We start from the raw sequence: 21357 nt of genomic DNA, 5'->3' as shown, positions 1-21357 counted from the left end.
TCACATTAACTAATAAATAGCTAACCTAGGATTTCTTAGGTTATCCAGCTCCAGAGCCCATATCTTTAACTATATTACACTGCCTTTCAGAATAAAAAAGTTACCAAAATAGAAAATTGTACCTGAGCAATAACCATAAAAGAAATTGAACTGATAGACAACATTCAGTCTCTTTTCCCCAGGTAAGGCCAATTTAGCTATATCCTGAAGAAACAGAAAATTCTCATTTTGTAAAATCAGTCCCAGAGCACAGAATGAAATGGGAAGTTGCCTGACTCATTTAGAAGGCAAGTAATAAATGTTCATAGATTGGAAGATTCAATATTGTAAAGATGTTAAGTTTCCCCAAAGTAATTTACAGCTTCAAAGCAATTTCAATCAAAGTCTCAGTAGGTCTTTTTTTTTTTTCCCCCCCACAAAAACTGACAGGCTGATCTAAAATTTATATGGAAATATAATGGGCCAAGAATAGCCAAAGGCAATCTTGAAGAAAAAATACAGCTGAAGGGTCTTATGGTATCAGATATTAAAACCTATTTTTAAAATTATAGTAATTAAAATAAAGTGGTATTAACACAAGAATAGACAAAATGATCAATGGCAAATAAGAAAGGGTACAGAAGGAGATTCACACATAAAAGGTTCCCTGATTTATGACAAAGGCAACACTACAGTTCAGTGGGGGAAAAAATGATCTGCTCAGTGATGGTGCCAGGTCAACTGGACATCCACATGGGAAAAAAAAAAAAAGTTGATCTTCACTTGTTACCATACAAAAATCAGCACCAGATGGATGACAGATCTAAATGGGAAAAGGTCAAATAAAGCTTTTAAAGAAAATATCTTTGTGACCTTAGAACAGGCAAATTTTTTTTAACAGCACTAATCATAAAAGAATAAGGTTTAATTGGATTATAATAAAGAGCTTCTGTTCATTGAAAGACACGATTAAAAGTGTGCAGAAGCCACAAATAGCCCAAGGTAAGATATATGAGGTATATACAGTTGTCTCTTTATTCATGGGGAATTGGTCACAGGACTGGGGCAAATACCCAGTCCATGGATGCTCAAGTCCCTTATATAAAATGGCATAATATATGCATATAACATACACACATTCTCCCACATATTTTAAGTCAGCTGTAGATTATTTGTAATACCTAATACAATGTGAACGCTATATAAATAGTTGTTATCCCGTAAAGTTTTTTATTTGTATTATTTCTTGAATATTTTTGAGTATCTATTTATTTAGAGATATGGTCTCACTCTGTCACCCAGGCTGGAAATGTAGCTCACTGCAGCCTCAAATTCCTGGGCTCAAGCAATCTTCTGCCTCAGGCTCTGGAGTAGCTGGCATTACAGGCATGCATCACCACATCTGGTTAATTTTTTTCTTTTTTTCTTTTTTTTTTTTAAGATGCAGGGTCTTGTTAATGTTGGCCAGGCTGGTCTCAAACTCCTGGCTTCAAGCAATACTACCGCCTTAGCCTCCCAAAGTGCTGGGATTATAGGCATGAGCCACATTACTGGGCCTGAGTATTCCTTTTTTTTTTTGAGATGGAGTCTCACTCTGTCACCCAGAGCAATGTCCGCCTCCTGGGTTCAAGCGATTCTCATGCCTCAGCCTCTAGAGTAGCTGGGACTACAGGTGCACGCCACTATCAGCTAGTTTTTGTATTTTTTAGTAGAGACGGGGTTTCGCCATGTTGGCCAGGCTGGTCTCGAACTCCTAGTCTCAAGTGATCCTCCTGCCTCAGTTTTCCAAAGTGCTAGGATTACAGGCATGAGCCACGGTTGGTCCAATCTGCAGATGTGGAACTCTCAGATAAGGAGGGCCAACTGCGTCTCTAACAAAGGGCTTGTATCCAGTGTAGGTAAAGAATTCCTTCAAATCAGTAAGAAAAAGAGACAACCCAATAGAAAAAAATGAAAGAAATTTGATGTGGCTTCACAAAATGGATATACAATTGGCTAACAAACACATTAAAAATCTTAACATCGGCCGGGCGCGGTGGCTCAAGCCTGTAATCCCAGCACTTTGGGAGGCCGAGACGGGCGGATCATGAGGTCAGGAGATCGAGACCATCGTGGCTAACACGGTGAAACCCCGTCTCTACTAAAAAATACAAAAAACTAGCCGGGCGAGGTGGCGGGCCCCTGTAGTCCCAGCTACTCGGGAGGCTGAGGCAGGAGAATGGCGTAAACCCGGGAGGCGGAGCTTGCAGTGAGCCGAGATCCGGCCACTGCACTCCAGCCTGCGCGCCAGAGCGAGACTCCGTCTCAAAAAAAAAAAAAAAAAAAAATCTTAATATCTTTATCAAGGAAATACAAACTAAAAACTTCAAGGAGATACCAAGACATAAAAACTAGAATCATAAAAAGAAAAACACTAAAATTAGCAAGTGTTGATGAGAATGTGGGGCAAAGGGACCTCTCATACCTTCCTGGCTGGAGAATAAACTGGTATAACCACTTTGGAATAAAGTTTGGCAATCTCTACAGAAATATCTATGTATTTGCTATGACCCAGAAATTCCATTCCTACATACATATCCACCAGAAATATGTTTAACCAAACACATACGAAAAGGTTCACAGTAGCACTAGTTTAAACCTGGGAACTACTCAATGACCATCAACAGAAGAATGAATTTAAAAATGATCATATATTCACATCGAATGCTATGCAGAAATAAAAATTTTCATGTTAATAATATGGACGAATCTCACAAAGCCAGAGAGGAAAAATAAAAGTCAGAAATAAGAGAGTATATAAATAGAAATGCACAGTGTCTAAACAATAAAAATAGACAAAATTAATCTAGGTTATTACGTTTAAAGAGTGGTCATTTTGGGGTAGGGAATAGTGATGGAAAAGGACCAGGAGGGAGCTTCTGGTGTGCCGGTGATGTTGTTTCTTTTCCATTTTTTATTTTTTTGGGGCAGAGTCTGGCTCTGTCATCCAGGCTGGAGTGCAGTGGTGCGATCATGGCTCACTGCAGCCTTAACCTACCCAGGCTCAAGTGATTCTCCCACCTCAGCCTCCCCAGTAGCTGGGACTACAGGCACGTTCCACCACGCCCAGACAATTTTTGTATTTTTTGTAGAGATCGGGTTTCGCCATGCTGTCAGGCTAGTCTCAAACTCCTGGGTCGAGGGATCCATCTGCCTCAGCCTCCCAAAGTGCTGAGATGACAGGTGTGAGCCACCATGCCCGACCTGTCCTGTTTCTTGATCTGGGTGCTGGTTACATGGGTGTGCTCAACATGTGAAAATATAATCATCCGCGCACTTGTGATTTGTGCCCTGTCCTTCTATAAATTATACTGCAATAAAAATTGTGTATAACAAAAAGCAAACAAACAGCAAACTGGAAATTTTTCTGCAAGTATGCTAAAGGCTTAGTAATATATGAAGAACTCACGCAGGTCAATTTTTTAAAAGCTAGCAGCTAATAAGAAAATGAGCAACAAATATGAAGAGAAATGTTTAAAGAAATAAAAATGGCTAATGTACAAATGCACAAAATGTAAATTAAAACAATGGAATGTTATTTTTGCCTACCAAATTAGCAAAGATTAAAAGAAACTGTTAAGGCGGTTGTTGAGGATTTGGTGAAACCAATACTCTCTTATTTTTAATGGAAACCTGAATTGGTATAACCTATCTGTGTAAGTCTTAAATGTTCATATTCTTTGACCCACTAGTTCTACTTCTAAATATTATTCTGAAGAAAATCAGAGTTGTAGTTAAAGATGGGCTTATATCACTGTTGATTACAATGGTATTTTGAAAAATAAAGGTTATATTATGATACACATGAGAAGATATTAATGTTTTCAAAGAATGATGAATGGCAAAAGATTCACGATAAAGTGAAAAATATATACAAAATTCTATGTGGTATACCTTTTATTCTAAAAAATATCACACACATATTGTGTCTTAATATAGAGGCTAAAACACTACACACACATAAACACACATTTACATACAAATAAAGTCTATAAGAACACATACCATATTGTTAATAGTGACCATCTTTGGGTGGTGGGATAATGGGTGATTTTAACTTGGGGGTTTATTTTCTATAATAAAATGTTCCTTGAGCATATATTACTATTACATTCAGAAGTCAAAAATAATGGATTAAAAAAATACATCCATCAGTTACCCTTACTCTAGAAATCTATTTCTCTCTCCTTCAGCTACCACATTCAATCTATAAACATTGAATCGATTTTAACTAACAAGTGTCTGTCCAAGCCATTATTCCATTACGTCTCTCATTTCCAAAATTCAGGCCCTTGTCTTCCCTAATGAACGCCTCATATCTAGACTCTTCATTTCGGTAAAATGGCCACATTTTCCATTGCTTCTAAATTGCAGCCACATCAAGCCACTTTACATAGCCACCCTCCACACCCCGCCCCCTAAAAATGCACGCCAGGTACTTTCACACTTCCCAAGCTTGGCATACTCAGTTCTCTTTCCCTGTAATACATTTTCCCCTGTCGGTTTTTCTAATCCAATTCATAGTTAAAGATTCACGTCGGATATCGCGTACTGGGTGTAGCCTTTGGGAGGCCGCAAGAACAGAAACTGATCCCTCAATGACGGTTTGTACATATTTCAACATTTAACATTCTGTCCTGTCTGTGCCACGCTCTCTCGCTGTATGGCATGGGTCACTCCATTTTTAAATTTTCTTAAAATCTAGTTGGATGAATGAAAGTAAAGCGTACACATGCAATACACGTATGTACAGGGGTGCGAGTTCTGACCTGTGTCTGATGGAAAAAATGGCATCAAAAACACTCGCCCGATTTTTTTCATTCAAGATGGCAGAGAACGTCTTAAAATAGTCCCACACAAAAGCACTCACATCTAGAGCCTCGAGTCAGAAGAACTGGCTACACCTAGCGCAACAGCAAAGGACAAAAGAATCGAATCTAGATGCTGAGACGCCCCGGCCCTAACCACCCACAGTAGGTCCCACATAAAGACTTTAAACCTTGTTAGAAAACCGGCACCTGCTGCCTTCATTCCGAGGGCCACGCCTTGACGGTACACAGTGACCTGAAGCATTTCTAGATACTGACCCAAAAAAATCGCGGATGGAAAAGGAGGAGGCTAAGTTGTGACTATCTAAAACGCACCATTCGGCCCGGCCCCAGCCGGGCGCAGTCTCCGCGCGGCACATCCATTCCTAGGAAGGAAGAGACACCGCTCCAGCCCAGGGCCTGGCAACTGGGTACCGTCTGGGAATTCTGGGCGGGCCCGAGATACAGGCCGGCCACGGGCAGGGCGCCTCTGGCTACACCTGTCAGGCGACGACGGACACTAGGCCCTGAAATCGCTGGGGTTCGGTAGTCGAGGCCAGCTGGAGCGCGTCACCGGATCCCTAGCCCCGGGAACGCCTTGCCTCCTCGCTTTCCGTCTCGTCCTTCTCAAACAAAGGCAATCCACACCCACCGCCATTTTCCCCTTACCTCAAAAACCACCTCTTCGTCAAACTCCGGTGTCATCCTTCTCCGCCATGCCACCCGCCTCAGCACGATGGGAAATGAAGGCGGGAGAACCCGCGGCACGGAGCTCCAGCTCCTGCCCGTCTCGTGGGTCTAGAAAACTACAATTCCCAACATGCCTCGCCGCCGACGCCCACTTTTCGAGCCCGCTTATTGGAGAAGAGCGTGAGCGTGTGAGCGAGAGAGGCGGGAGCGAGCGGAATCTCGAGCCTTCCGATTGGAGGAGACTAGGGCTTTTGTCTGCCTTTTACGGCCGCGACTAGCAGGGGGCGCCCGCAGCACTGCTGATTTTTGGAGCCCGAGAAGGGCACGCGCCAGTGGAGACGAAGTGAGCACTGCTCGTGCCCGCGCCTGGCCGTACGCCTGGAGCTCTGCGGGGCGGCGCTCGTGCTCGCCCGCCCGCCCCCGGCGGCTCGCGCCCGGGAGCGCTGCAGGGTCGCTGGAGCCGGCCGCATCTTTTGTGTGGCGCTCAGGCTGCGCCGCGGGGCGGCGGGACGGAATGTGGGCGCTGTGGGGGCTTTTCTCTTCTGCCCAAACTGTGGAAACAATGGACTGAAAGGGGAACATGGATTGAGGGGCCGAGCGGGGAAGCGAGCTGCACCGGGGAATCATGACTTCAGCAGCCGGTAAGTGAAGGCGCTCGCGCTGCCGCTGGAAAGTTTGTGGCGAGCGCTGCTAGGCTTGGGCTCGCGAGCAACTTTCTCCGCCGGGATGGGCGAGTTGTGTTTCCCGTACCTTTGCCGAGCACCTCGGCAAGCTCGGAGCTAATGGGGTTCGCTCCCGGATTTCTCGTCTCTTCCTGCCCAGAGGTGGTGTTTGGAAACCCGGGATTTCTCGGGACCTCCCTTCCAAGGGGGATTCTGCTGGGGGCTCTGCACCAGGTGAAACGCGATCTGTGAAGGGCGTTCGCTCATCTCTCCAGCAGCGCGAGGACTTCGCCTTTGCATGTGAAAATAGTGTAGATTCCCAACTTAATAAATCAGTTATTATAGGCAAAGGCAGTGTTCTCAGCGTGTTCAATTTGGCCACTAAGTGAGTCGCTTTCAACCTTGTATCTGCTGGTAAACCTTTTCCCCATTTTAAAGAGGCGTAGACATTGTCATCTCCTGGTGATTTTACCTCTGTTACCTGAGAAGCAGAGGAGTTGAGATTGTTGAGTTTTGTTTTTTGTTGTTGTTGTTTGTTTGTTTGCTTGTCTGCACCGAATTACAGATACTTTGTTTGTTTCTACCTGATTAGGGTAAACAAAGCTTTATTTTCTGTCTGCCTCCCATAGTTCTTTCCCCTTGATCAAAATGACAAAGTCTCTATCTTTGTGTGGATTTTCAGCAATTCTAGACGTTGTGTTTCTGAACATTCTTAAGGAACAATTTCTATTTTACAAAATAATTACCAAAGTGGTGTTACGATCACTTTATAAGTACATAGGTTAATTTTTAAACCAGAACTTATGTATTAAGTAGAGTGTTATGGATTCTTTTACGTTTTTGTCCACGTTGAAACAAACTTTCGTTAGAAATTTTATAGTGAAATAGTTTAAAGCTTCCTCTCAAAGTTACTTCTAGAATCAGCACTTAAGTATCAGATTAAATTTTCATTGCTTTTCTTGGCATTTGTTTAAAATTCTTGCAACTTGAAACTGTCAAACAGCACTCAAATGTTCTGATTTGTATTATTTCTAAAGCCTAGATATATTGTAGTATTGCATTGCTCCGTGTGCTCAGATTACAACAAACGAAACAAGAAGTTAGCCAATAGAAGAAAGCAAGAAGTAGGTGTTGGGTGGGTCTTTCCTTTTTGATGTTATATGCACATATATGAGATATCTTTATAAACTCTCTTTTCTTTACCAAAGGGAGGCTTTATACTTACATAAGGTAAATTATTTTCATCCTAAATTTCTGTGCCTTACCTTCGTTCAAGAAATTGATTTAAATTAAAAGTAGTTGGAAATTTTAAAATCCTTCCAGCCAGTTTTAGTTCTTTCCTTTTTGGAGGTGTCAAATGTATTTAAAATAACCGTATCTTATATGTATCAGTTTTCAGTTCCAGTCTTAACAGTTTATAAGGAACAGGCACAGAAGCATGTAATTTGACATTTATGTAAACCCGATTTCCAGGGCCCAGACTGGAAGTTCATGATTCTTGCATTTGAATTATCCTAAAATAATGCAAGCTATTTTTGTATTTTATCAACTTTACAATTAAATAAATCCACAGAAATTTTTGTGGTGTTTAAAGTGGGACACTTCCTGTGTCTAGCAGAGTTGGTTGGTTTTTAGCATGGCTGGCTGAGAAGCATCAACTACTTTTTTGCTCACCCATCTGTTGGATTTATTATAATTCTTTCTGGTGTCTAGATGGGGAATATGGAAGAGAACTGGGGTTTTATTTCTGCCCATTCTTATATGTATACATAGTTCTTACAAGCTGATTATGGTGCTTTTCGGGAACAATAGTCAAATTCATTGAAACGTTTAGGAAGGTTATTTGAAGGGAGGGGATTTTTGTTTTTGAATCTAATCTGTGGTATTTGGAAGGGTTGGTTTAAGAAAATAAAAGGGATGTTGTAGAACATCTAGATTATATATATCCAGCAGAAAAGCTTGCTTTGTTTTTCTGCATCTATAAAAGAATCTGCCCTTGGTGGATATTTCAGAATTATTTTAAGCTGTATATGAAAAAGGAGAGGCTGGGTGCAGTGGCTCACGCCTGTAATCCCATCACTTTGGGAGGCCAAGGCGGGCAGATCACTTGAGGTCAGGAGTTTGAGACCAGCCTGGCCAACGTGGCAAAACCCTGTCTCTACTAAAAATACAAAAATTAGCCAGGTGTGGTGGGATGCGCGTGTAAATGAAAATTGCTTGAGTCCAGGAGGCAGAGGTTGTGGTGAGCAGAGATCGAGCCACTGCACTCTAGCCTGGGTGACAGAGCAAGACTCTGTCTCAAAAAAATAAAGAAAAAAGGAGAGAGAATTATAGGTATATATAGGTATATATTTTGTGTCCTTTTGAACAGGTACAGGTCACTGTCTCATTGTCTGTGCTTTGCATTTTGGCTGGTCCAGTAGCCAGAGAGTGTACACGTGAACCACAGCCATCTGTGTGTAACAGATGACGAATATGTTTTTAATAGTTAGTAAAATGGTACTAGTGCTTTACTTTCTTACCTTATATTTCCCTGGAGCCAAACAGCTGTGTAAATAAAAGATTTGCTGCTTTGCTCTAAGAAGCTTTGGGTCTGACTGTTGATACAGTATTAAGATCCAAAGGTGCTGGATTTGTTGCCAAACGTCATGCACTTATTTCAAGAGTTTGACTTTGGAGCAGACCATAATATAATGGCTTATTATTTTTTGAGTTGTGTTTCTTCCAAAATAGAGCCATGAAAAAAAAAATAATGAAGCATTTTGGATATTGCTATACCAGTGACTTAGTTGAACACTTGTTGCCATTAATAATTAAGGAATTATTCCATAATCCTGTTGAAATTGATTCCTGCTAACTTTTCAAAATATTATTTTACATTAAAATGGATGTACGTTTTTGAATGTGGTTATTTTTAGAGAAGAAATTTTCTGTTATGGAGACATATTAAAGAGTATGTATATGTGGCAGCTGTGATTATTCCCAGGCCCTGTTGTTAGCACTGGGATACATCAGTGAATGAGACAAAGTGCCTGCCCTTCTGGAGCTTGCGTCTTACGCTGAACACAGACAAAGGTGCACTGAAAAAACATCAACGCAGGAGAAAGAGGCCATAGTACATAAGGTTCTCCTGAAATAAGCATTTCAGATGTTATCATCTCAGATTCCTATGGGCTTTAGAGGCCTGTTCAACTCCCCCATTTATAAGGAAGGAAAGTGAGGCAGCCAGGTCTGCACAAGGCCCACAGTTAGGTTAGCCAGCTCCCTGAGTTATGTCTTTGACTTCCTTCAATACACAGTTAACTAACAGTGGCAAGCCCAAGTTCACAGTTATTAATTGAATTCAGTGAGTAGGCGTTGAGGGCTTTATGTACATGATAGGGCTTTGCTATATTTATTGGGAATCAACTCCAGCTCATACGTAGTTAATTGAATTTCTGTGACACTAGAACAGGAATTTATATCTCTTGGAAGCAGATTTGTGTACAAAACACATTTTTTAAAAAGAGTAAAATTGGTGCCAGAGATTTTTATAAAATGATACTTAAATGACCCTGAAGTTTCTGACAAGGTTCTAAGATTTAGAAAGTAAAAGATTAATTTGATGAGATGAAGTTTTCTTCCAACTGTGATAAAATAGCACATAAGATAAATTTACCATCTTACTCATTTTTAAATGTATAGTTCAGAAGTGTTAAGTACATTCACATTGTACAGCCAATCTCAAGAACTCTTTATTTTACGAAACTATTTTTTTGTTTTTCCATGGAGACGGGGTCTTACTGTGTTGCCCAGGCTGGTCTTCAATTCCTGAGCTCAAGCAATCCTCCCACCTTGGCCTCCTAAGGTGCTGGGATTACAGGCATGAGCCACTGTGCCAGGCTGTCAAAACTAATTTTTAAAAAATTCTTTTAAAAATCCAGAGGTAGGATGTTTTGATAATGGTTACAGAAATGAAATCAACTTGACAATCTGTCAGTTTTTATTGAGTAAGATGGGCAGTTGGGAAGAGACCTAAGGCATTCATACTTTCTTTTAAGACTTGACTTAATAAATGGAGGGTTTAATTTAATAGACATTTACAGCTAGGTTTCTCACTAGGATTTGAAGGGTTTTTCAGTTCTTTTCTGCCTAAAAAAAACCTCAGACAAAATTAACTATGCTTATTGAACAGTTAACTGAAATTATGTAATATAGGAATTTGTATTATTTTGAAAATAATTCTTTTTTTATTGATGATGACATTATACCTAGAAATTGAGTGAGCAGACATGTATCATCATATAATCTTTATTGCACACACAGAAGTAGAGATTTAGGGAATTCTTCCTTGATTGGTAAAAGGAAGTAGAGCACCCTACTCCTCTTTTTTTAAAAAAACTCAGTTCCGTGTAATAGCTTCCCAAGTGTCATGACTAATTTCCTTTGTTCAAAAGGAAATCATCACCAAATGAAATATCAGAGCTCCTGTCTAGTCAAGTAATTAAACAATGTCAAGCAGTCCTTTGCAGCAGATATTTTGAAAAGTTTTTTCAGTAAATTAAAGTTTTATTAAGTGTTAGATCCTGTCAAAGGAACAAATATAAACGTAAAAGATAAAATATTTTTTATCTCATGTCTCCTTGGGGAAATATGGTCAATAATATGACAGTGAAGGTGGAAGAACATAAAGGAACTTACAGATATACAGGCTTTATTTATCTTTTCACTTTATAGGTCTTTTGTGTAAAGCTTTTATTAAGTTCCTATAGTATAGGAGCAGATCTGTACCGATGCAGCATTGTATAATAGGTGTTAGTTAAAAACCTTATATATAATGTTGAGGAAGAATGGCTAGACTGGAAATTGTGGTTATCTTTTAAATGTACTAGAACAGTGGATGTTAATGAGGAATAAACAACATAATCACCTGTGGAACTTAAAAGATGTACAGATGTCCCTAGAAACTCTAACTGGTTCACTCTGGGGTAGGGCCTAGACATGTGACTTTTTAAAGAATAGAGCTCGGTGAAGGAATATAACGAAAATTCTCAGCCAATTACTCTTGCAGAAAGAAATACCAGGTTTATTATGAGCCTTAAATAATACCAAAGAATTAATTTTCTGTTTTTAAGTTTAGAAAATTTCTGATTTCTGTCTTCCTTTTTAAAGATTGTTTTGGGGTTCTATCTATTGTGGACAGATCATTGATAAAAGGCATTTATGCAACTCAATTATATTATCCTTGAGATAGAAGACTACTACTGCTTATTCACATGAGAATTTTAAAGAGTTGCATCCTACATTGAACTGAGGCAAATTCAACTTTCAGCACTTGGCAAATGAATTGAAGAACTACTATGTGGGTCCCAAACTGAAGTCAATTCTTTCGTTTATTGTCAATGAAAGATAATGATGGGCTGGGCACGGTGGCTCATGCCTATGATCCCAGCACTTTGGGAGGCCGAGTGGGTGGATCACGAGGTCAGGAGTTCGAGACCAGTCTGATCAACATGGTGAAACCCTGTCTCTACTAAAAATACAAAACTTAGCCGGATGTGGTGGCGCACACTTGTAATCCCAGCCACTCAGGAGGCTGAGGCAGGAGAGTCACTTGAACACGGGAGGCAGAGGTTGCAGTGAGCCGACATCGCGCCCCTGCTCTCCAGCCTAGGCAACAGAGTGCCAGACTCCATCTCAAAAAAAAAAAGAAGAGAAAAAAAAGAAAGATATGGTAACCAGTTCCAAAGTTGGAGAAACAAACCATATTGGATTTATTTAAAAATGTACAATAGACCCAAAGCTATGTATGGAATTGAAGGACAATTTAAGGAATTTTCAGGAGTAATATTGATACTATATAGCGTAATATACTCAGTAAAAGGCAAGGTCATATTGGTAAAAGTAAAAAATGCTATCAAATTTAATCATGTATCATTTTGTGCTTTGATTGTTTTGACATCAAATTATTATTTTTTCCTTTCTAGAGATGAAGAAGCCACCAGTGGCCCCCAAGCCCAAGTTTGCTGTGGCAAATAATAAGCCAACTCCACCTCCTATTGCACCTAAACCCGACATTGTGATTTCTAGTGTTCCACAGTCAACAAAGAAAATGAAACCAGCAATAGCCCCAAAACCAAAAGTCCTGAAGAGCTCACCTGTTCGAGACATTGGGCAGTCGCCATCAAGGAAAATCATGTTGAACCTGGAAGGGCATAAACAGGAATTAGCTGAAAGCACTGACAACTTTAATTGTAAATATGAAGGCGATCAGAGCAGTGATTATATTTCACCAATGTGTTCCTGCAGTTCTGAGTGTATCCATAAGATGGGCCATAGAGAGAATTTGTGTGTAAAGCAGCTTGTTTTAGAGCCCGTGGAAATGAATGAAAATTTAGAAAATAGTAAAATTGATGAGACTTTGACTATACAAACTAGGAGTAAATGTGATTTGTATGGCGAAAAAGCCAAGAACCAGGGTGGGGTTGTTTTAAAGGCAAGCATTTTAGAAGAGAAGCTCAAAGATGCCTTAATACACCGAATGCCACCTTTTATTTCTGCACAGAAGCACAGGTCCACAGACAGCCCAGAAATGAATGGTGGCTGTAATTCAGATGGACAATTCAGAATTGAGTTTACAGATTTGTCACCTTCCCCATCCAGCTTTGAAAAAGTTCCTGATCATCACAGTTGCCACTTACAGCTTCCTAGTGATGAATGTGAAAATTTTGAAACTTGCCAGGATGACAGTGAAAAAAGCAATAATTGCTTTCAGTCATCTGAACTAGAGGCTCTGGAAAATGGGAAAAGGAGTACTTTTATATCTTCAGATGAAGTTAGTAAGAAATCAATAGTCAAAGACCTTGGTCCCTTAGAAATTCATTTACTACCATATACCCCAAAATTTCCAACTCCCAAGCCCAGAAAGACACGAACTGCTCGTCTGTTACGCCAGAAGTGTGTAGATACTCCTAGTGAAAGCACTGAAGAACCAGGGAATTCAGACAGTAGCTCTTCCTGTCTTACTGAAAATAGTTTGAAAATGAATAAAATCAGTGTTCTTCATCAGAATGTTTTGTGTAAGCAGGAGCAGGTGGATACAGTGAAGCTGGGAAATAAAAGTGAATTGAATATGGAATCCAACAGTGACGCACAGGACTTAGTCAATTCACAGAAAGTCATGTGTCATGAAGTATCTTCCTTTGAAAAGATGGCACCTTCTTTTGATACAGACTCTAATTTGAGTTCTGACAGCACAACTGTAGATGGTTCTAGTATGTCACTTGCTGTGGACGAAGGGACCGGTTTTATAAGATGTAGTACTTTATCTATGAGCCTGCCTAAGCAGCTCAAATTAACTTGCAATGAACATTTGCAATCTGAGAGAAACCTGGGAGTTTCTGCCCCTCAGATGCAAAAGGAATCTGTTATAAAAGAGGAAAATTCCCTACGAATTGTCCCCAAAAAACCTCAAAGACACAGCTTGCCTACTACAGGAGTGCTTAAAAAGGCTGCCTCCGAGGAGCTTGTGGAAAAAAGTTCTTATCCTTCAAGTGAAGAAAAAAGTTCAGAGAAGGGCCTAGAAAGGAATCACCTTCAGCATTTGTGTGCCCAAAACCGTGGTGTGTCATCCTCCTCTGATATGCCTAAACGGGCTTCAGAAAAGCCAGTGTGGAAGTTACCTCATCCTATATTACCCTTTTCAGGGAACCCAGAATCCTTAAAGTCTGTCACCTTATCGTCAAACAGTGAGCCTTCAACAGCCCTAACCAAGCCTAGAGCAAAATCGTTATCTGCTGTGGATGTGGAAAAGTGCACTAAGCCTTGCAAAGACTCTGCAAAGAAAAACTCTTTTAAAAAGTTGCTCAACATGAAACTGTCCATCTGTTTCATGAAGAGTGACTTTCAAAAATTTTGGTCCAAGAGTAGCCAACTTGGAGATACCACCACAGGCCACCTCTCCAGTGGGGAGCAGAAGGGGATTGAAAGTGATTGGCAAGGCTTGTTGGTAGGAGAGGAGAAGAGAAGTAAGCCCATCAAGGCATATTCCACAGAAAACTATAGCCTGGAATCTCAAAAGAAGAGGAAGAAGTCCCGGGGCCAGACCAGTGCAGCTAATGGTCTGAGAGCTGAGTCTTTGGATGACCAAATGCTCTCCCGGGAGTCATCGTCTCAGGCACCTTACAAGTCTGTTACAAGCCTCTGTGCACCGGAGTATGAAAATATACGCCATTATGAGGAAATACCAGAGTATGAGAACTTACCGTTTATTATGGCTATACAGAAAACTCGAGAGTTGGAATGGCAGAATTCCAGCAGCGTGGAGGACACAGATGCAAATGTGTATGAGGTAGAAGAGCCGTATGAAGCTCCAGATGGCCAGCTGCAACTTGGACCTAGACATCAGCATTCCAGGTAACAGGTGCCAGACAGACAGTTTTGCATGCATCATTGCAATTAACCTTCAACAGCCTGGTGAGTTTGATATGCAGGGGGAAAAAAACACGTGGTTGAAGGAATAGTTTAGAAAATGTGTATTAAATTATTCTCAAGTGCAGCCTCCTTTTAGCATACAGTTGGAATGGATATTTGCAAATACAAGCTTGAAGTAGTTAATTTATTTTAGTAGCCTATTCAAAGAATTTGAACCAGTGGCAATGTAAGGTGCTACAAGGAAGGCGTGGAACAGAGAGGTCCTGGGCCTCCAGGCACCAGCTCAGAAGTCATAGCAGGAAACCTGGGGCAGGAAATTGGCCAATTCAATGACATTTATTTGCTAGGTGTAAGAAATCTGAAGTTACTGAAATATGCAGGCATTTACATGTGGTGCCCTTATCGGGTGAAACCTCCAAATTTTTAGAAGTTCACCACTTTTTGAAGATTGGTCGTTTTACCTGTTGATGCCTAATTGTCACCTCCAGTGGATATAGGAAAAATGCAGGAAACACGTAACTACTCTTTATTTCTCACTTTTAAAATAATTTAATTAATTATTATTATTTTTTTTTGAGATGGGGTCTTACTCTGTCACCCAAGCTGGAATGCAGTGGTATGATCATGGCTCACTGCAGCCTCGACCCCCCATGCTCGAGCAGTCCTCCCATCTCAGCCTCCTTGAGTAGCTGGAACTATAGGTGCATGCCACCCTGCCTGAATAATTTTTGTGTTTTTTGTAGAGACAACGTTTTGCCATCATGCCCAGGCTGGTCTTGAACTCCTGGAGTCAAGCAGTGCTCCTGCCTTTGCCTCCCAAAGTGTTGGGATCACAGGCGTGAGTCACTGCACTGCACCTATTTCTCACTTTTGTATGTGCACTTCCTACCTGTGGAATACCTACTCCATCCCTCTTATTAAAATCGTGCCCATCCTTGATGATACAGCCCCTCAGTCTTTGGCTTCATGAAGCTTCTACAATTACCTAGTCAGAAGTGTTTACTTCCTATTGTGACCACCCAGTTATGTTGTGATATCCTTTCATCTCAGGCTGTCTTAGTGTATAACTATTTATCGGCATGTCTGATGTTCTGTATTTGGTTTTAAGCTCCATGAAGAGTTCTAGTCATCTCTTTGTCCTGGATAAAGCCAAGCAAGAGGCCTAGTAGAATCAGTAGATGTTGATTGGGTCTAAGGAGAATGAATGAAAATAGGCCAAGGGAGCAACCACTGCAGCGGCTTCCTTCTCCCTTCTCTCTCCATAGTCGCATAGGGAGCTTTTCCATTGTATTTCTAATATTTGTGTTTAACAAAAAAGCACATGGATCCTTTTGGAAATCTCTAGATTATTCTTAGTCCGCTAACTTCAGGTCTTTGAAATTCAAGTCTTAAAATGTGACTTTGTAGAAAATACTTGACATATAGTGGGGGGTATTAGTGCGTTCTCACGCTGCTAATAAAAACATACCCAAGATTGGGTAATTTATAAAGGAAAGAGGTTTAATTGATTAACAGTTCAGCATGGCTGGGGAGGCCTCAGGAAACTTACAGTCATGGAGGAAAGGGAAGCAAACACGTACTTCTTTACATGGGGACAGCAAGGAGAAGGGCAGAACGAAAGATTGAAAAGCCCCTTATAGAACCATCAGATCTTGTGAGAGAACTCACTCACTATCTCGAGAACAGCAGCCTGGGGGAACCGCACCCATGATTCAGTTACCTCCCACTGAGTCCTTCCCATGACACATAGGGATTATGGGGACTGCAATTCAAGATGAAATTTGGATGGGGACACAGCCAAAGCATATCATGGAGGCTCAAAAAAAAAAAAAAAAAAGCATTGTTGGGTGAATTGAATAAGTAAAATTGTCGAGCAAGTCAGCGTACCAAGTAAAGTAAATTATTTTAAGTTCCTTTAACTGTCAGATATTCTCATAGCATTTTTCTTTACTCGTAGTCAGTCTTTCCTGCCCTTCCTCCTTTTGCATAAAAAAGGCTACTTTCCTCCCTTGCCTAATTTTTCTCACAGCCAGCTGCATTCTGTTTTCATATTTCTACTTCCTAAATATTAGTACCTAGGCAAAAAGCTCCTTCCTTGACATAAATACTTATTTTTCATTTTTTTTTTTTTTCTCTTTGGAGAGAGGGTCCCACTCTGTCTCCCAGGGTAGAGTACAGTGGTACAGTCAAGGCTTACTGCAGCCTGGAACTCCTGGGCTCAAGTGATACCCAACCCCCTTCAGCCTCCCAAGTAGCTGGGACCACAGGTGCATACCACCACACCCAGCTAATTTTTATTTTTTATTTTTTGTAGAGCTAAGGTCTCCCTGTATTGCCCAGGCTGGTCTCGAACTCCTGTGCTCAAGTAATCCTCCCATCCCAGCCTCCCAAAGTGCTGGGATTACAGGCATGAGCCACCATTCCTGGTTCTTGGCATAAATATTTCAAATTGTCTGTTTTCAGGATTGCTTTTCTCTGTAGAACCATTTTATTGGTAGTATCCTTTTTTTTTTAAACATGCTTTTCCATATTTGTTTTGTGTGTAATAAGTTTGATTGACTTCTTCACAATATACTATATCCTTGCCTAAGATAAATTTTTTTCTTTTTGAGTCACTTTATTTGTGAATGAGTACAATTTTTTCTTGAAATTGGAGGTTTGGCCATTGGGGTGTGTTTTCTGTTGGCCATCAGGTTTAAACCCTAAGAGCTTGCCATTATCTCTGCCAATCCTGGAACTTGTTTTTTATCTGGTATGCTTCTTAGGTTCTTAGGGCTCTGCTGCTTGACTGGGTGGAAGCTGGTAAGAAGGGGTTAATGCACGCAGCCAGCCAGTAGCATAAGGAGAGTTCTTTCTGGAGGCCACAGGAAACCAAGGGCGGCTTTGGACAGGTTACAGGCCTTCAAGTAGGGCAGCCTGGTAAAGGCTGGGTGAGCTCTGCTTTTGAATTTCGCTTTCCAAGGAGACTTTTGTTTAGGCCTGGAGCAGGGAGCCTGCAACAGGCTTGAGACTACTAAAATATGCCAGAGGAATCAAAAGCCCTGAGTCATAGGGTCAGAATCACAGTATTGCCTGGGAGGTTGTTCCTCTTGTAAACAACATTGAATAGAGGAGAAAGGAAATTCAAGCCTTCCTGAGGAGGACACCTTGACACCCTGAGATCAAATAAATGAACAGTGAGGCATACATTTCAGGTCCTGTTTGGTAATCTGGCTGTTGAAAATACAGACCTGTGCCTTAGAATAATTAATTCAAAATCCAGTACATTGACTGGGGTTCTAAAATGATAAGAAACAATGCAAATGAACTCTGCTTAAGATTTTTCTGCTGGGGTCATCATAAGGGTGTCACAGTTTCTCAACCTTCAGGGAAGAAAGTCTGGGTCAGGGCTCTAATTCACTGAATCATGAATTTTATAGAGTCTACACATGTGACTAACCAAATTCTGGTTAGTAAACAGATTTTTGACAAGCTTGGTATAGCCCATAGGGTCGCTTTCTTTAGAATATGGGTGTTTCGTAAGTCCAGTGCTTACCATTTACTTTTTTTTTTTTTTTTTTGAGACAGAGTCATGCTCTGTTGCCCAGCCTGGAGTACAGTGGCACAATCACTGCTCACTGTAGCCTTGGGGTTAAGTGATCCTCCCATCTCAGCCTCTCAGGTAGCTGGGACCACAGGCATGTGTCACCACGCCCATCTAAGTTTTGTATTTTTTGTAGAGATGGGGTTTCACCTTGTTGCCCAGGCTGGTCTCGAACTCTTGGTCTCAAGAGATCCTCCTGCCTCAGCCTCCCAAAGTGCTGAAATTATAGACGTGAGCCACCATGCCTAGCCAACATTTACAAAACAACATGTTTACAATTTATCAGGAAGTAATTGTAGGCAGTCCCCAATTCCTAATAGGACTGTGTTCTAAAAGTTTATGATAATTTGGAACTCAGAGTGTATTTCCCAAAGAAACAGTTTTGAAATGGTGGTAAAGTCCTCAGTTTAGTCCCCTGGTTATATTAACCATTACTGGCCTATCTTCCCCTCCACTCCTGTCCCTACCCCAGCCCAAGGGAGGTGCTTTCTCTCTGTGTGTGGGTGGGTGTGTGCGCGTGCGTGCACGTATGTCCCTGTGATGCAAGCTGGGGCTGAGGTGGTAGCCAGGGTGGGGTTAAGCACCTGGGATCTCAGAGGAGCAAATCTACAAGGCCTGAGGCCCCAGGGTTTGTGGGAAGGATGAGATGACTAAGGAAGAATGAGGAAACTGGGGGCTGGGTGAGCTGTGTGGAAGACCGATAAGGAGTGATAAGGGGGAAGGGTGGGGTAGTGGCTGGGAATTAGTAGGGAGTGGGCTTCTTTACCTCCTTTTCTCCTTCTTCCAATCCCTTCCTTCTTTCCCTCCCCATTCTCCTTTGCTAACTGCATCATTTGGCTAATTTGAGTTTCTGATGCCTGGCAAAGTGAGTAGAAGAAACCAGAGGAGGAGACTGGATGGGGGCGTAAGGAGTGGCACTGGGAAACCCCAGAGGAGAAAGGACGAACAGCCAAAGCTGAAGATGAAGGAGACTGGAAGGGAAGTTCCCATGACTGGAGAAACCATAGCTTTAGGTGTTCCACATAGGTCATCATTTAGTCACCACTCTGGGTTCTCAGAGGCAGTTTTGTTGATAGTGCAACTGGGAGCCACTCTGGATTGTTCTGACATTTTGGGGTTATAATTGAGACATCTTCCTTGAAATGTTTCAGATATAATAAATATAAAACAGCCAGCAGGCAAAGGATCTTTCTATCTTACTGATACTCAGGTGATGGGTACCCATTTACTACTATTTTTATTTAAGAAGTTTGATGTTCAGAGAGAAGTTCCTGAAATTTGAGCCTTTGAGCCTTTGTCTGTAACCCTTATTTTAAAGGGTTATGGACAAATCAACAAAATAATCGTGTCCAAATGTTGGAATTTTCTCCTTGAAATTGAGGCAGATTTCTTGATTCTATAAAGAAAAATTTCCCTGGAAACATTCCAAGTTTTTCCTTTGTTTCAGTTTGTTCTTATTATAAACATTTCAAAGAAAAAAGTATGATAATTGGGTTTTCCTAGGCAACCTAGCAAACCCTCGATCTATTTATTTCACAGATACCGACCATATGTCAAGCATTGTACTTTCAAAGGTGAAAAGTGATCCTGCTCCCAAGGAGCTTCTGCCCAGTGAGGTGACAGAAGTTTATAATACACGGTTTTACTAATTAGTTGTCTTTTTCTTAATTGTACCTGAATAGGGTATTAAAGAAAACATCACCTACATGGCAACACTTGAACCGAGTCTTTTTTAAGTGGGCATGATTCAATCTGGTGTTTAGGAGGTTTTTTTTTTAATGTTGGTGAGAACAGTTTTAGCAGTGCTATTGGAGAAGGAGCCAGATTACAAACTGGGACTGAGAAGAGAGGAAGTGGAATCAGAAATGTGGATTGTTGTCCCTTGAAACTCTTCCCAGAAGTGCCTGTCATTTGACAGGTTTGGATTTATCTTTTGGTCCTCAAGCACCAGAATTCAAAGTAGATTGAACTTCAAAATTATTTCTTTTAAATGAATCAATATACTCTCATCTCTGATGAAAGAAAATACTAGGTTTTTGTTTCTCCCCATTTTAAATTTGAGACTGGTCTTGAAGAGCTGCTGAATGACATTACAAGTCCTGTTACGGGATTTTCATTGTACATCAGGAGACCTAGTCTAGAAGACCTCTCTCTGGTTACATTTACCACCTCGTGGTATTGTTGGATTTCAATATAAGGCTTAGAGTATACTCTAACAGCCTATGAACATTTCCATGTTGTCGTAGCACAGATGAGATTATGCACAGTTAGAGGGTGGGGGTTGGTACTGATAATCAACAGCAGCCCTTTCCTGTAAGTTATTTTCAGAGACAGCTCAGGAAATGTAAAAAATCTGTATGCCTCTTTAACTTTGTGTTTCTTGTGTTAGAATCGGAGCCACACAGTTCTGGCAAATCCATTTGTTTGCATACTTACCCTGCATTTGAAATTGCAGCAGAAGCATTGGGTTTTCTTTCTTGGCAATAAAGCTCTTCTTTTTTCCTTTTAATAAGGAATTAGGGGCCAGGCGTGGTGGCTTATGCCTGTAATCTCAGCACTTCGGGAGGCTGAGGCAGGAGGATTGCTCGAGCCCAGGAGTTCGAGACCAGCCTGGGCAACATGGTGAGACCCTATCTCTATGGAAAAAAAAAAAGAAACAAAAAAAAATTTTTTTAAAGGAATTAGGAATAAGTATTATGAAGAGTATTAATTAATATTAGGAATTAAATTGCAGTGTTTTGTCCAGCTGTATTACTTTGGTCTCATTTCCTGCCAAAGCAGATAAATGATATTTTATCTATATGCTTTTTTTTTTGGGAAATGGAGTCTTACTCTGTCACCCAGGCTGGTGTGCAGTGGGGCTATCTTGGCTCATTGCAGCCTCTGCCTCCTGGGTTCAAGAGATTCTCCTGCCTCAGCCTCCTGAGTAGCTGGGATTACAGACACTGCCACTATGCCCAGCTAATTCTTTTGTACTTTGAATAGAGATGGGGTTTCACCATGTTGGCCAGGCTGGTCTTGAACTCCTGACCTCAAGTGATCAGCCCACCTCAGCCTCCCAAAGTGTTGGGATTACAGGTATGAATCACCACGACCAGCGCATATGTATGCTTTTGTATGGTAGATTGTCACTCTACACTTTTAGAGGCATATTTTTAGTCAGAGATAGAAGAAAAAAATATAG

General features: G+C 41.0%; 2 protein-coding genes across 6 annotated transcripts in view; one reads left to right on the top strand and one right to left on the bottom strand.

Annotated features, from left to right (window-relative positions):
* Window positions 1-5636, bottom strand: part of VEZT (vezatin, adherens junctions transmembrane protein) — an 80562-nt gene extending 74926 nt beyond the window's left edge. For 2 of the 5 annotated variants that reach the window (XM_025401334.1, XM_025401336.1), the window contains exon 1: window positions 5496-5634. Coding sequence is in view for 2 of the 5 variants with exons in the window: in XM_025401332.1 (XP_025257117.1) it covers window positions 5496-5531 (36 nt within the window). In the remaining 3 variants the exon portion in view is untranslated. Of the gene's footprint in view, window positions 1-5495 lie in introns of all 5 variants that reach the window. The other 3 variants (XM_025401332.1, XM_025401333.1, XM_025401331.1) reach the window with 3 other exon arrangements.
* Window positions 5637-6012: 376 nt separating this feature from the next.
* Window positions 6013-21357, top strand: part of FGD6 (FYVE, RhoGEF and PH domain containing 6) — a 136335-nt gene continuing 120990 nt past the window's right edge. The window contains exons 1-2 of the mRNA XM_025402846.1: window positions 6013-6157; window positions 12145-14572. Of these exons, the coding sequence (XP_025258631.1) occupies window positions 6142-6157; window positions 12145-14572 (2444 nt within the window). The 5' untranslated portion in view covers window positions 6013-6141. The remainder of the gene's footprint in view (window positions 6158-12144; window positions 14573-21357) is intronic.

Source organism: Theropithecus gelada, chromosome 11 (assembly GCF_003255815.1).
Source record: "Theropithecus gelada isolate Dixy chromosome 11, Tgel_1.0, whole genome shotgun sequence".
NCBI lineage: Eukaryota > Metazoa > Chordata > Mammalia > Primates > Cercopithecidae > Theropithecus > Theropithecus gelada.
This window is presented reverse-complemented; position numbering and strand designations above follow the sequence as displayed.